The sequence below is a fragment of the Pleurodeles waltl genome, chromosome 4_2, assembly GCF_031143425.1.
Source record: "Pleurodeles waltl isolate 20211129_DDA chromosome 4_2, aPleWal1.hap1.20221129, whole genome shotgun sequence".
NCBI lineage: Eukaryota > Metazoa > Chordata > Amphibia > Caudata > Salamandridae > Pleurodeles > Pleurodeles waltl.
In genome coordinates this window covers 81844476-81859482 of record NC_090443.1, presented here as the reverse complement: position 1 = coordinate 81859482, position 15007 = coordinate 81844476, and the positions used below count along the sequence as shown (strand labels likewise).

The window sequence follows — 15007 nt, the reverse complement described above, 5'->3', positions numbered from 1 at the left end:
CTGAGATCTAGTATAGGTCTCAGATTCTTGTCTTTTTTGGGTATTAGAAAGTACAGGGAGTAAACTCCTGTGTTTTTTTGTTGTTTTGGTACTAACTCTATTGCTTCTTTTTGTAGCAATGCCTGCACTTCTAGTCCTAGAAGATCTATATGTTGTTTTGACATATTGTGTGTTTTCGGTGGGATGTTTGGAGGGAATTTGGTAAATTCTATGCAATAACCATGCTGGATAATTGCTAAGACCCAAGTGTCTGTTGTTATTTCCTCCCAATGTTTGTAAAACTTGGTTAGTCTCCCCCCCACAGGTGTTATGTGTTGGGGATTTGTGACCTTGAAGTCACTGCTTGTTTGGAGGAGTTTTGGGACTTTGGAACTTTCCTCTGTTCCTTTGAAATTGTCCCCCTCTATATTGTCCCCGAAAACCTCCCCGCTGATAATGGCTCTGGTAAGTGGGCTTTGTTTGTGAGGTTGTGGCTTCTGTGGTTTGCCCTTGAAACCCCCCTCGAAATTGTGTCTTTCGAAATGTGCCTCTGCTCTGTGGGGATTAGAGTGCGCCCATGGCTTTGGCCGTGTCAGTATCTTTTTTAAGTTTTTCGATCACAGTGTCCACCTCCGGCCCAAACAACTGCTGTCCGTTGAATGGCATATTCAGCACAGCTTGCTGTATCTCTGGTTTAAATCCTGATGTACGCAGCCATGCATGTCTCCTTATTGTTACAGCTGTGTTGACAGTTCTAGCAGCTGTGTCTGCAGCATCCATTGCTGACCGTATCTGATTATTTGAGATACCCTGTCCTTCTTCTACTACTTGCTGCGCTCTTTTTTGGAACTCCTTGGGTAAATGTTCAATAAGGTGTTGCATCTCATCCCAATGGGCCCTATCATATCTGGCTAGCAAAGCTTGCGAATTTGCAATACGCCACTGGTTTGCTGCCTGTGCCGCCACCCTTTTGCCTGCAGCATCGAATTTTCGACTTTCTTTATCTGGAGGTGGTGCATCTCCTGAAGTATGAGAGTTGGCTCTTTTGCGCGCTGCTCCCACTACAACAGAGTCTGGTGTTAGCTGTTGTGTAATGTACACTGGGTCTGTTCGTGGCGGTTTATATTTTTTATCTACTCTTGGAGTAATGGCTCTCCCTTTAACAGGCTCCTCAAACACTTGTTTGGAGTGTTTTAGCATTGCGGGTAGCATAGGAAGACTCTGATATTGGCTGTGTGTGGACGACAGTGTATTAAAAAGAAAGTCGTCTTCAATGGGCTCTGAATGAAGGCTGACATTATGAAATGCAGCTGCTCTTGACACCACCTGTGTGTAGCCTGTACTATCCTCTGGTGGCGATGGTTTAGCTGGATAGCATTCTGGAATATTATCTGACACTGGTGCGTCATAAAGGTCCCATGCGTCAGGGTCATCTTGACTCATTCCTGTATGAGTTGGGGATTGCATCATTGGTGGAGTGGCTACCGGTGATGGTTGCGGAGAGTGATGTGGGGATGGTGGTGGTGTTACTTGTTTAGCCACCTTTGCGTGTGGCTGTTTGTCTTTGTCTTGGAAGGCAAGCTTGCATTTCATTTTGACTGGAGGAAGAGTGCTGATCTTCCCTGTATCTTTTTGAATAAAGAGCCGTCTTTGTGTGTGATCTGGCTCTATTGCCTGTAATTCCTGTCCAAATCTATGTGTCTTCATTTGTGTGGACAGTCCTTGTTCCTCAGTGTAGGAACTTGTTTTCGGTTCCGAGGCCGGATATTTCGGTACCAAAACCTTTTCGGCTGCTTTTTTCGGCTCCGACGAAACCTTTTTTACTTTCGGCGTCGTGCTCTCTCGGTGCTGACCCGTTTCGGTGCCGCTGTCTCGGTGCCGAATCTTCTCTGAGCCACTATCTCGGGCCCGAGATTGCTGTGTGCCGGTATCTCGACCGGCGTCGGATGACTTCGACACCAGCTCGCCCTTTTTCGGTGCCGATGAACGGTCACCTACTTTTCGGGTTAAGCCATGGCCTGTTGGCGGTGGCGTCCCCTGCGCTTTAGCACTTTTCTCGTGAGTTCTTGTTTTCGACGTCTTACTCACGGTTTTCGGCGTTTCCTCGGGATCGATCTCCTCAGAGTCCGACTCCTGGGTGGAGAATGTTTCTTCCTCCTCCTCGAAACGCTCTTGTCCTGTCGGCACCGACGCCATTTGCAGTCTTCTTGCTCTTCGGTCCCTGCGTGTCTTCCTGGATCGAAACGCTCGACAGGCCTCACAAGTATCCTCCTTGTGTTCTGGTGACAAACACAAGTTACAGACCAGATGTTGATCTGTATATGGATACTTGTTATGGCATTCTGGACAGAAGCAGAATGGGGTCCGTTCCATCAGCCTTGAAGAGACACGTGGCCGGGCCGACCAGGCCCGACGGGGATGGAAGAAAAACCCCGAAGGGCCACCGGAGCTCTACTTAATTCGGTGTCGATCTGTTGTAACTAACCCGATACCGAACGCAAACAATACCGACGATTTTTCCGAGATTCTAACTAACTTTCCGACCCGAAACAAGGAGCGAAAAGGAACACGTCCGAACCCGATGGCGGAAAAAACCCAATCTAAGATGGAGTCGACGCCCATGCGCAATGGAGTCGAAATGGGAGGAGTCCCTCGGTCTCGTGACTCGAAAAGACTTCTTAGAAGAAAAACAACTTGTAACACTCCGAGCCCAACACCAGATGGCGGGATGTGCACAGCATGTGTATCTGCAGCTACACATGCCATCGAACATATATATATATATATATATATGACAAATGTCACTTACCCAGTGTACATCTGTCCGTGGCATGTTGCGCTGCAGATTCACATGCTGTGCACTGTTCCTGCCATCTAGTGTTGGGCTTGGAGTGTTACAAGTTGTTTTTCTTCGAAGAAGTCTTTGAGTCACGGGACCGAGTGACTCCTCCCTTTCGGCTCCATTGTGCATGGGCGTCGACTCCATCTTAGATTGTTTTCCCCGCAGAGGGTGAGGTAGGAGTTGTGCAGTAAGGATACTAGAGGTGCCCATGCCATGGAGTAGATGTGTATGTACATAGTGTGTAGTAAAGTAAAAATTATTTACATATTTACAATTTTCATTCAACTAAAACGGCTACAGGCTCCCGGGGAGGTGGGAGGGCGCATGTGAATCTGCAGCGCAACATGCCACGAACAGATGTACACTGGGTAAGTGACATTTTCCGTTCAATGGCATGTGTAGCTGCAGATACACATGCTGGGCATAGACTACAAAGCAGTGATCTCCCCAAAAGCGGTGGTTAGCCTGTAGGAGTTGAAGTTGTCTGAAATAATGTTCTTAGTACAGCCTGTCCCACTGTGGCTTGTTGTGTTGCCAACACATCTACACAGTAATGTTTAGTAAATGTATGGGGCGTAGACCAGGTGGCTGCTTTACAAATCTCAGTCATTGGTATATTACCAAGAAAGGCCATTGTTGCGCCTTTTTTTCCAGTAGAGTGTGCCCTTGGAGTAATGGGTAATTCTCTTTTAGCTTTAAGGTAGCAAGTCTGAATGCATTTGACTATCCATCTAGCAATGCCTTGTTTGGATATAGAGTTACCTGCATGTTGTTTTTGGAAAGCTACAAACAATTGTTTAGTTTTACGAAATTGTTTTGTTCTGTCAATGTAATACATTAGTGCTCTTTTTATGTCTAATGTATGCAACGCCCTTTCTGCTACTGAGTCTGGCTGTGGAAAGAAGACTGGGAGTTCCACTGTTTGGTTTAGATTAAACGGTGATATGACTTTTGGTAAGAATTGTGGATTTGTACGGAGAACCACTTTACGTTTATGTATTTGTATAAAAGGGTTCTTGAATAGTAAACGCCTGTATTTCGCTAACTCTTCGAAGTGAAGTGAGGGCTATTAGAAAAGCTACTTTCCAAGTTAAAAATTGTATTTGACAAGAATGCATGGGTTCAAATGGTGGGCCCATCAGTCGTGTTAATACAATATTAAGATTCCACGAAGGTACTGGTGGTGTCCTTAGGGGTATGATTCTTTTTAGTCCTTCCATAAAGGCTTTAATAACTGGGATTCTAAAAAGTGATTTTGAATGTTTAATCTGTAGATAAGCAGATATTGCAATGAGATGGATTTTAATGGAAGAGAAGGCTAGATTGGACTTTTGTAAGTGTAGTAAATAACTTACAATGTTTTGTGTGGAGGCGTTTAATGGCATAATTTGATTAGCCTGGCAGTAGCAGACAAACCTTTTCCATTTGTTAGCGTAACAATGTCTTGTTGTGGGTTTTCTTGCTTGATTAATGACCTCCATACACTCTTTGGAAAGGTTTAGATATCCAAATTTAAGACTTCAGGAGCCAGATTGCTAGGTTGAGCGATGCTGGATTCAGGTGTCTGATCTGTTGGTTGTGTTGAGTTAACAGATCTGGTCTGTTTGGTAGTTTGATGTGGGGCACCACAGATAGGTCCAACAGTGTGGTATACCAGGGTTGGCGTGCCCACGTTGGTGCTGTAAGTATTAGTTTGAGTTTGTTTTGACTCAATTTGTTGACAGATAAGGAATGAGTGGGAGAAGGGGAAAAGCGTAAGCAAATATCCCTGACCAGCTGATCCAAAGAGCATTGCCCTTGGACTGAGGGTGTGGGTATCTGTACGCGAAGTTTTGGCATTTTGCGTTTTCTTTTGTTGCAAACAGATCTATGTTTGGTGTCCCCCAGCATTGGAAGTGATGATGTAGGATCTGGGGATGTATTTCCCATTGGTGAGTTTGTTGGTGATCTCGACTGAGATTGTCGGCTAACTGATTGTGAATGCCTGGTATATATTGTGCTGTTAGGCGGATGTTGTTGTGAATTGCCCAATGCCAACTTTTTTGTGCTAAGTGACATAGCTGTGACGAGTGCCCCCCCTCTGTTTGTTTAGATAATACATTGTTGTCATATTGTCTGTTTTGACAAGAATGTGCTTGTGGGCTAGAAGGGGTTGAAAGGCTTTTATTGCTAGAAAGACTGCTAACAGTTCTAGGTGATTTATGTGGAGTTGTTTTTGCTGGTTGTCCCACTGACCTTGTATGCTGTGATTGTTGAGGTGTGCTCCCCACCCAATCATGGATGCGTCTGTTGTGATAATGGCGTGAGGCACTGGGTCTTGAAAAGGCCGCCCTTTGTTTACATTTATAGGGTTCCACCATTGAAGCGAAGAGTGTGTTTGGCGGTCTATCAACACTAGATCTTGGAGTTGACCCTGTGCTTGCGTCCATTGTTTTGCTAGGCACTGTTAACGGCCGCATGTGTAACCTTGCGTTTGGGACGATAGCTATGCATGAGGACATCATGCCTAATAGTTTCATCACAAACCTGACTGTGTATTGTTGGTTTGGTTGCATGCTTGATCTTATATTTTGAAACAACTGCACCCTTTGTGGGCTTGGAGTGGCAGTTGCTTTTTGTGTGTTGAGTGTTGCTCCTAAATATTGTTGTATTTGGGATGGTTGTAAACAAGTTTTTTGGTAATTGATAGAAAACCCTAGTTTGTGTAGAGTATCTATTACGTATTGCGTGTGAACGTGTCATTGTTGCTGAGTGTTGGCTTTTACTAGGCAATCGTCCAGATATGGGAATACGTGCATGTGATGTATCCTTATATGTGCTTCTACTACAGCTAGGCATTTTGTAAATACCCTGGGGGCTGTTATTCCGAATGGCAACACTTTGAATTGGCAATGTTTGCCTTGAATTACAAACCTGAGGTATTTTCTGTGAGATGGATGGATGGGTATGTGAAAATACGCATCCTTGAGATCCAGTGTTGTCATGTATTCTCCTTGTTTTAGTAAGGGAACTACATCCTGAATTGTTACTATGTGGAAATGATATGATTTGATGAAGAGATTCAGTGTTCTGAAATCTAAGATCGGCCTTAACGTTTTGTCTTTTTTCGGGATAAGGAAATACAGGGAGTAAACACCTGTTCCTTTCTGGTGATATGGTACTGGTTCTATGGCTTGTTTTTGTAGCAGTGCTTGGACCTCTATTTGTAATAGGTCTAAGTGTTGTGGAGAAATTTTGTGCGGTTTTGGGGGGGAACGTCTGGAGGGAATGTTGTGAATTCTATGCAATAACCATGTTGGATAATTGACAGGACCCACGTGTCTGTGGTAATGTGTGTCCAATTGTGGTTGTATTCGGTTAATCTCCCCCCCACCGGTGATATGTGTTGGGGAAGTGTGACATGGAAGTCACTGTTTGCTAGGGCTTGGATTGGAGGGCTGGAATTTCCCTCTTCCTCTTGGGAATTGTCCTCTATAGTAACCACGAAACCCCCCCCACTGGTAGTGTGGCTGGTAGGTGGGTTTTGTTTGGGAGGTGGATGGTTCTGATGGCTGTTGCCTAAACCCTCCCCTAAACTGTGGTTTCCTAAATGTCCCTCTGTATTGTGAGGAGTAGAGCGCGCCCATGGCTTTGGCCGTGCCCGTGTCTTTTTTTCATTTTTTCGATTGCGGTATCCACTTCCGGCCCAAATAGCTGATGTTGATTAAACAGCATATTCAATACCGCCTGTTGAATCTCTGGTTTAAATCCAGAACTTCGCAGACATGCATGCGTTCGAATTGTTACAGCTGTATTGACAGTCCGTTCTGCTGTATCAGCAGAGTCTAGGGCAGACCGTATTTGGTTGTTTGATATGGCCTGTCCCTCTTCGACCACTTGTTGGGCACGTTTTTGGTGTTCTTTGGGCAAATGCTGGATGATGTCTTGCATTTCGTCCCAGTGTGCCCTGTCGTAGCGTGCAAGCAGGGCTTGTGAGTTGGCAATTCGCCACTGATTGGTTGCTTGCAATGCCACTCTTTTCCCCGCTGCGTAGAATTTTTGACTTTCCTTATCAGGGGGTGGGGCATCCCCTGATGATTGTGAATTCGCCCTTTTTCTTGCAGCCCCCTCAACCACTGAGTCCGGAGGGAGCTGTTGAGTAATAAACACTGGGTCTGACGGGGGCGGTTTATATTTCTTTTCGACACTTGGCGTGATGGCCCTCCCTTTTAGAGGTTCTTGGAAGACCTGTTGTGCATGTTTGAGCATGCCCGGTAACATTGGTAAACTCTGGTAGGATGCATGTGTGGATGCCAGAGTGTTGAACAGGAAGTCATCCTCCACCGGTTCCAAGTGCATTGTTACGTTATGGAACGTTGCTGCTCTGGCCTGTACCTGCGTGTAGGCTGTACTGTCCTCTGGTGGTGAAGGGTTGGTTGGATAACACTCTGGGCTGTTATCTGATATAGGTAGGTCGTATAGATCCCAGGGATCCGCATCATCTTGAGTCATCCCAGTATGTGTGGGTGACTGCCATTGGCGTACCACCCACTGGTGACAACTGTGGTGATTTCTAACCTTTGCTGTGTTTGGTCATGTTCTTCTAAATCCAGTTCCTACTCAAATCTGTGCCTTTCTTTGAGCTGCAGAGAAAGCCCTTGCTCTTCAGTATCGGCTGAACGTTTCGGCTCTGAAGCCGTTTTTTTCGGTACCGAAATTCCCATCGAAATTGTCTTTTTCGGTTCCGATAAGCTCTTTCGTGGCTTGCTCGACTCGATTACTCGATGCTGACTTTTTTCGGTGCCGGGTTCTCGACCAGAGTCAGAAGTCTTTGGCAAATCTTTGGCCTTTTTCAGTGCCAATGTTACGTGGTCACTTTCTTTTCTGTGGGTTGAGCCATGGCCTTCTGGCAGTGGCATCCCCATAGCCTTTAGTTTTTTGGTGTGACCTTGGGTGTGGGACGGGGCAGGTGTACTCACTCTTTGCCGTGACGTCGAAGGTCGATCACCGTCTGATTCATCCAAGTCTGATTCTTGAATAGATATCCTCATCTCTTCTTCCTCGACGTCGAGATGTTGTTTCGGCTTCGACGCCATCTGTAGTCGTCTTGCACTTCGATCTCTTAAGGTCTTTTTGGATCGAAACGCTCGGCAAGCTTCACAAGTATCCTCTCTGTGTTCAGGCAACAAACACAGGTTACAGACCCGGTGCTGGTATGTATAAGGATACTTGGCGTGACACTTAGGACAGAAACGGAAGGGGGTCCGGTCCATTAGATTCGACGACGGGTGTGGTCGGGCCGACCAGGCCTTGATGAGGTGCGGAAGCCCCAAAGGGCCGCCGAAGCGGTCTTGATGTCGGTGCCGATGTGATAAAACTAAACCGGTGCCGAATGTAAACAATACCGGCAAATTTTTGATAATTTTCTAAGTTTCCCGATTCGAAATACGGAGTGAAGAGGAACACGTCCGAACCCGATGGCGGAAAGAAAACAATCTAAGATGGAGTCGACGCCCATGTGCAATGGAGCCGAAAGGGAGGAGTCACTCGGTCCCGTGACTCGAAAAGACTTCTTCGAAGAAAACAACTTGTAACACTCCGAGCCCAACACTAGATGGCAGGAACAGTGCACAGCATGTGTATCTGCAGCTACACATGCCATCGAACATATATATATATATATATATATATATATATATATATATATATATATATATATATATATATATATATATATCCACACACACAGGTATACTTCTCCCATGGTTATAAGGTAATCTTCTAATAAACCCACAGGCTTTATACCCTGGAGTGTGGGTTGTTTTAACTCTGAGAGGAAACTTTTGCATCATTGAACAGATACAGTGCCTGTTCGTCTGCACCGATGACACTGGTGGTAGAGCTATGGGTCTCCTGGCAGGGTTGAAGGTGGCTGCATAACTGGATCCCAAACTACGGCTTTGTCCGTGAAATTGAACAAAATAATACCATGGAAAAAAATTACAAACCATCACGAGTTGGCAGCAAAAGTCTTACTTGATGAGGAACAGAAAACAGAAGGCACCTCCCATCTCAGTTATATACCAAAGCTTCCTTTTTTGGAGAAACTATTGAGGTGTCCTACCCTTAAAAATGACATCCAAGCAAACAGAGCTCCAATGGGCCTGAGGATCTTCATTGAGCCAATATATCAAAATCTAAATCCTAAACTGTTCGAAAAATGGTCTGAGCTAATGGCAGGCAGGAGTAAAAATGTAATGACATTACTGCTAAAATATGCTGGGCTGGAATTAACTGCAGTGGGTGAGGAACTTGCTAAAATTAAAGAAGTACCTCTGTCACATCATGACAAAGGACTGATCAAAGACGGGCTTAAGGAAATGGACATGAGACTGACTAGGTTTAAGTAAGAAATCAGGAAATAAAGAGAAGGAAGTTCCTGTGAGACAAAAGGGACTTTGAATTTACACGCATTTTGATTCCATTTGCAATGATCCTTAACTAAGTATTAAGCAGAGTCAAAAGGAACAGTTAATTTCAGAAATCAGCTCAAACCCCAAGCTCAGATTCTGATGTACATGAAGCACCTTCATCTGAATTGCCGTGACTGACTCGTCCTTCTTTAGATTAATTCTGCCTAATAAATCAAGAGAGACAGTTCGGCACAAAAAGAAATCGGGACAGAGCAACAGAAATAGGAGGAAATGGAGGAAGAGGACTTTGGGTTTTAGGGGAGGCAGAGGACACCCCTCTCAAAGACACTATAGCACATGGGATAAAACTGGCAAAGGTATTGAAACAACCATGAACGGACAATCGGGTGAGAAAAAAAACATGCTATTATCAATCTCTCTGGTCATATATTGACTGACTTTGAGAAATCTGTTTCAGAAAATGGCCTTTCTTTCTGTCCGAATACTAGAATGGATTATAACACCCTAAGAATAGACAATTTTATTTCTACAAAAATTGAAACTGATTAAATCTTTCAGGCTTTTGAAAAATGTTGATCATGTCATCAATGAGGATATTTGTCACAGGGACACCAATTTGTGTATTAGTGATATTGATGCATCAGTAGATCTCTATACTCTTGCAAAAGGGGGCGAGATGGAGGGAGATGTTTAAAACATTTTTGTGGATATGAGCCTATAGGTTGACAGGAATACCAGAGAGGGTTTAGACACAAGTCCAAACACCACCCTATCCTCCCTAGGGACAACACTGATGTTTTCCATGAGACTGGTTATTAAAGACATCAAAAACGCAGCTTCCCATAAAACCAGAACTCTTGGAAATCGTAGTTGAGAACAAGGATGTGCAATAAAACACAATTTACAAGATGATCCCAATATGGTAATCAATCCTTCAGCTCGAGGTGGAAGGGAAATGTTACTTACCCATAAGACATCTGTTTGTGGCATGTAGTGGCAGGAGATTTTGAAAAGCCTGAATTCTTGCTGGGTTTGGATAAGCCAATCCTGGGTGAGTATTGAGAACTGCACCCAGATAAGGCTGTGTAAGGAAATGCCTCCTTGGCATGGTTACCCCCGGACGTTTTGCCTTTGCTGATGCTAAGTTATGACTTCAAAGTGTGCTGGGACCCTGCTAACCATGCCCCAGCACCAGTGTTCTTTCCCTAAACTGTACCTTTGTCTCCACAGTTGGCACAACCCTGGCACTCAGGTAAGTCCCTTGTAACTGGTACCCCTGGTACCAAGGGCACTGATGCCAGGGAAGGTCTCTAAAGGCTGCAGCATGTCTTATGCCACCCTGGGGACCCTTTCACTCAGCACATGCACAGTGCCTCACAGCTGGTGTGTGCTGGTGGGGAGAAAATGACTAAGTCGACATGGCACCCCCCTCAGAGTGCCATGCCAACCTCACACTGCCTGTGGCATAGGTAAGTCACCCCTCTAGCAGGCCTTACAGCCCTAAGGCAGGGTGCACTATACCACTGGTGAGGGCATATGTGCTTGAACACTATGCCCCTACAGTGTCTAAGCAAAACCTTAGACATTGTAAGTGCAGGGTAGCCATAAGAGTATATGGTCTGGGAGTTTGTCAAACACAAACTCCATAGTTCCATAATGGCTACATTGAAAACTGGGAAGTTTGGTATCGCACTTCTCAGCACAATAAATGCACACAGACGCCAGTGTGCAATTTATTTATAAAATACACCCAGAGGGCATCTTAGAGATGCCCCCTGAAAACATACTCGACTTCCAGTGTAGGCTGACTAGTTTCTGCCAGCCTGCCACACACCAGACATGTTGCTGGCCACATGGACAGAGTGCCTTTGTCACTCTGTGGCCAGGAACAAAGCCTGTACTGGGTGGAAGTGCTTCTCACCTCCCCCTGCAGGAACTGTAACACCTGGCGGTGAGCCTCAAAGGCTCACCCCTTTTGTTACAGCGCCACAGGGCATTCCAGCTAGTGGAGATGCCCGCCCCTCCGGCCACTGCCCACACTTTTGGCAGCAAGGCTGGAGGAGATAATTAGAAAAGCAAGGAGGAGTCACCCACCAGTCAGGACAGCCCCTAAGGTGTCCTGAGCTGAGGTGACCCTTAATTTTAGAAATCCTCCATCTTGTGAGTGGAGGATTCCCCCAATAGAATTAGGAATGTGTCCACCTCCTCACAGGGAGGAGGCACAAAGAGGGTGTAGCCACCCTCAAGGACAGTAGCCATCAGTATTTAGGGGCTCCCCAGAACCTAGGAAAGTATATTCCTGCAGTGAAGACGGAGGTGACAACTGCTTTGGCCCCAGCCCTACCGGCCTGTCTCCCAACTTCGAAGAAAACTGCAACAGGGTTCAGCGACCTCTGAAGCCTCAGAGGACTGCCCTGCACCCAGGGACCAAGAAACTCCTGTGAACAGCGGCCCTGTTCAACAACCTGCAACTTTCTTGCAACAAAGAAACAACTTTAAAGACTTCACGTTTCCCGCCGTAAGCGTGAGACTTTCTACTCTGCACCCGAAGCCCCAAGGCTCGACCTGTGGAAAACCAACACTACAGGGAGGACTCCCCGGCGACTGCGAGCCCGTGAGTAGCCAGAGACAACCCCCCTGAGCCCCCACAGCGACGCCTGCAGAGGAAATCCAGAGGTTCCCCCTGACCGCGACTGCCTGTAACAGGGGACCCGACGCCTGGAACCAACACTGCACCCGCAGCCCCCAGGACCTGAAGGTATCGAACTCCAGTGCAGGAGCGACCCCCAGGCAACCCTCTGCCTAGCCCAGGTGGTGGCTACCCCGAGGAGCCCCCCGTGCCTGCCTGCATCATTGAAGTGACCCCCTGGTCCCTGCATTACTCCCTATCTAAAACCCGACGCCTGTTTGCACACTGCACCCGGCCGCCCCTGTGCCGCTGAGGGTGTACTTTCTGTGCCTGCTTGTGCCCCCCCCCCGGTGCCCTACAAAACCCCCCTGGTCTGCCCCCAGAGGACGCAGGTACTTACATGCTGGCAGACAGGTTCTCCATTGAAGCCTATGTGTTTTGGGCACCTCTTTGACCTCTGCACCTGACTGGCCCTGAGCTGCTGGTGTGGTAACTTTGGGGTTGCCCTGAACCCCCAACGGTGGGCTACCTTGGCCCCAACTTTGAGACTTGTAAGTGTTTTACTTACCTGCAAACTCAACCTTTACTTACCTCCCCCAGGAACTATTGATTTTTGCACTGTGTCCACTTTGAAAATAGCTTATTGCCATTTTTACAAAGACTGTACATGATGTTGCTTTTATTCAAAGTTCCTAAAGTATCTAAGTGAAGTACCTTAAATTTAAAGTATTACTTGTAAATCTTGAACCTGTGGCTCTTTAAATAAACTAAGAAAATATATTTTTCAACATAAAAACCTATTGGCCTGGAGTAAGTCTGAGTGTGTGTTCCTCATGTATTGCCCGTGTGTTTACAACAAATGCTTAACACTACCCTCTGATAAGCCTACTGCTCGTCCACTCTACCACAAAATAGAGCATTAGAATTATCTGCTTTTGCCACTATCTTACCTCTAAGGGAAATCCTTGGACTCTGTGCACACTATTTCTTACTTTGAAATAGTACATACAGATCCAACTTCCTACACTATCACAGGGGAGGTTACTGATAGCTCTGTGGCTTAAGTACACCTAGATATAGCTGGGTCTCTTAGTTCGAGAAGGATGGTAGTTAGTACAGACCCCCCTTGACAGTCTCCTTGGAAATGACCTTACAAAGGTTGTTCAGAGCCCAAAAGACGAACTGGTTCAGTGCCAGTCCTCTCCCAAGGACTCAGGAGGTGCTGAACCAGCAGTTTGTGTACATAGGCCCCAGAAGGAAAGAAAAAGGAGAAAGTGTAGGAAAGATGGGCAACTTTTAGCCAAAGTTCCAGTGAGCCAAGGATATTCTGCTCCAATAAGGAAGAACTCCAACTTTGCCACTGGTGAAGCCCAACCTGACCCACAAGAAGTCCTGAGCAGTCAGGCATGAGCTGGTGGCTCCTTATCTAAAAGAAGAGAGAGTGAAAGAATGGTGTTTGCTACAGGATGTAGTAACCCCCCAAACCCCTCCCTCCCCCCCCCCAAACAGCAGAGGGGCACCCTGAACTCAGGGAAGCCTGCAAGAGGCCTTTGCTGGGTGGACATTCCTTGGCATGATGGTCTGACCCCAGGTCAAATAGAAAGCTAAGCCCCCTAACCCTGTTGGTCACGGTGGGGTTGCTCATGTTGTGGGTGACCTTTTTTTGGTAAGCTGGGGGTTGCCCTTGCTAAGATAGGGTTAGCAGAGGTGGACACCTCTCATCCCAAAGGAAAGAGAATGGGCGAGGAAACTAAAGAGGCAGATGAAGTGTATTTTAGATGGGGTCCTAACACTGTTGAGGTAGATCGGCCTCCCCAAGGAAATAACTTGGACAAGAGGATGTAAGGAAGAGTAGGCCCTGCAACCATCCAGCCAGTTTCCTTGCCTGACAGACCGGCAAGACTCTGCCAGGTTGTGTTGGGAAGGAGGGTGGGTTGTTGGGTGGGGGTTGGGGGGGGGGGGGGGGGGGGGGGGGGGGTTGGGGGAAGAGGTGTGTGTGTGTGTTAGAGGCCAATGAACTGGGCAATAAACTGTGCATGACAGGGACGCGAGTTATAGCTACCCTAGGGCGTGAGTTATAGTTACTTGAAAAAACTCTCACTATAACTGCTGAATTTCTATGGTTTTGTATGAGTACATCCAGAACCTAATTATAACAACCATGTAACCTTTGTTTTTTTCAGTGAATATATATAGATACACACACACAGATATACATATACATTCTCTTGTCAATGGGTAGTGCGCTTGACAGGCTTGTTTGCTTGCTGCATGGGGGTTGATGCGTACCAGGACAATTCAGTGGGAACAATATATATTTTTTGTTTGTGTGTACTAAATGTTATGTTACAGGCATTTGCATAGTGCATAGGTACTATTACCTTTTGTGCTTTGGTGGGTAGGCTGTCCCTTCATGTACAGACACAGCAGCGGTAGAACATAAGAGGATGAATGGATGCTAAAATGTTGGGTTTAGTGAAGCCAAGGTACGATAGCGCCCAGTGAGTTGGTTGATGGTCTGCAATATGCCATGGACCATGTCAATGTCTACTGTTCAGCTCCAGTTATTTCTAAGACGAATACCATAAGAGGGTTTGCTGAAATATAAATAGCAGACATATAGCTCTAGCTTGGACCTATGGTGAACATGATGCTGTACTGTAGCCATGGTGCTTGGATGGTGTATGACCCATGTCAGAACATATTGGGGGTTGTATGATGGCCCATAATTTGCCCTGGACCATGTTGTTGCAAAATCCAACTTTGCTGCTGCTGTGTGCAGTTCTTGCATACCAGTTTAGAGCAATCGAACACACAAACGCTGCCACCGTATGAATGGGTTGTGAGAGCCGCAGCGGAGCTTTAAAGATGCCAGGGTTCCCACGTCAGAAATTTCTGGTTTCATGCATAGCAGTTCTCAAAGTGACATGGCTGGCGTTACATCTGGGCCCAAACCTGCAAGTCTATCACCCCCCCTCCATCCTATTAGTTTTTACCTTGTCTGGATCTAGGGCAAAATCAGCTTCAAGCAACTCGCCAACATCATCGTCTGGATCTCCCTCGTACATTTTGTAAGATGGGTTCCCGATCTCAACGTTCATGGCACCATTTGTCATCCGCTGGTGTTGGAAACCTTTGGCCCTG

General features: G+C 46.3%; 1 protein-coding gene across 2 annotated transcripts in view; it reads right to left on the bottom strand.

Annotated features, from left to right (window-relative positions):
• Positions 1-15007, bottom strand: part of LRP1 (LDL receptor related protein 1) — a 1410884-nt gene that overhangs the window by 39063 nt on the left and 1356814 nt on the right. For both annotated transcript variants that reach the window (XM_069230782.1, XM_069230783.1), the window contains exon 88: positions 14860-15004. In XM_069230782.1, the coding sequence (XP_069086883.1) occupies positions 14860-15004 (145 nt within the window). The remainder of the gene's footprint in view (positions 1-14859; positions 15005-15007) is intronic.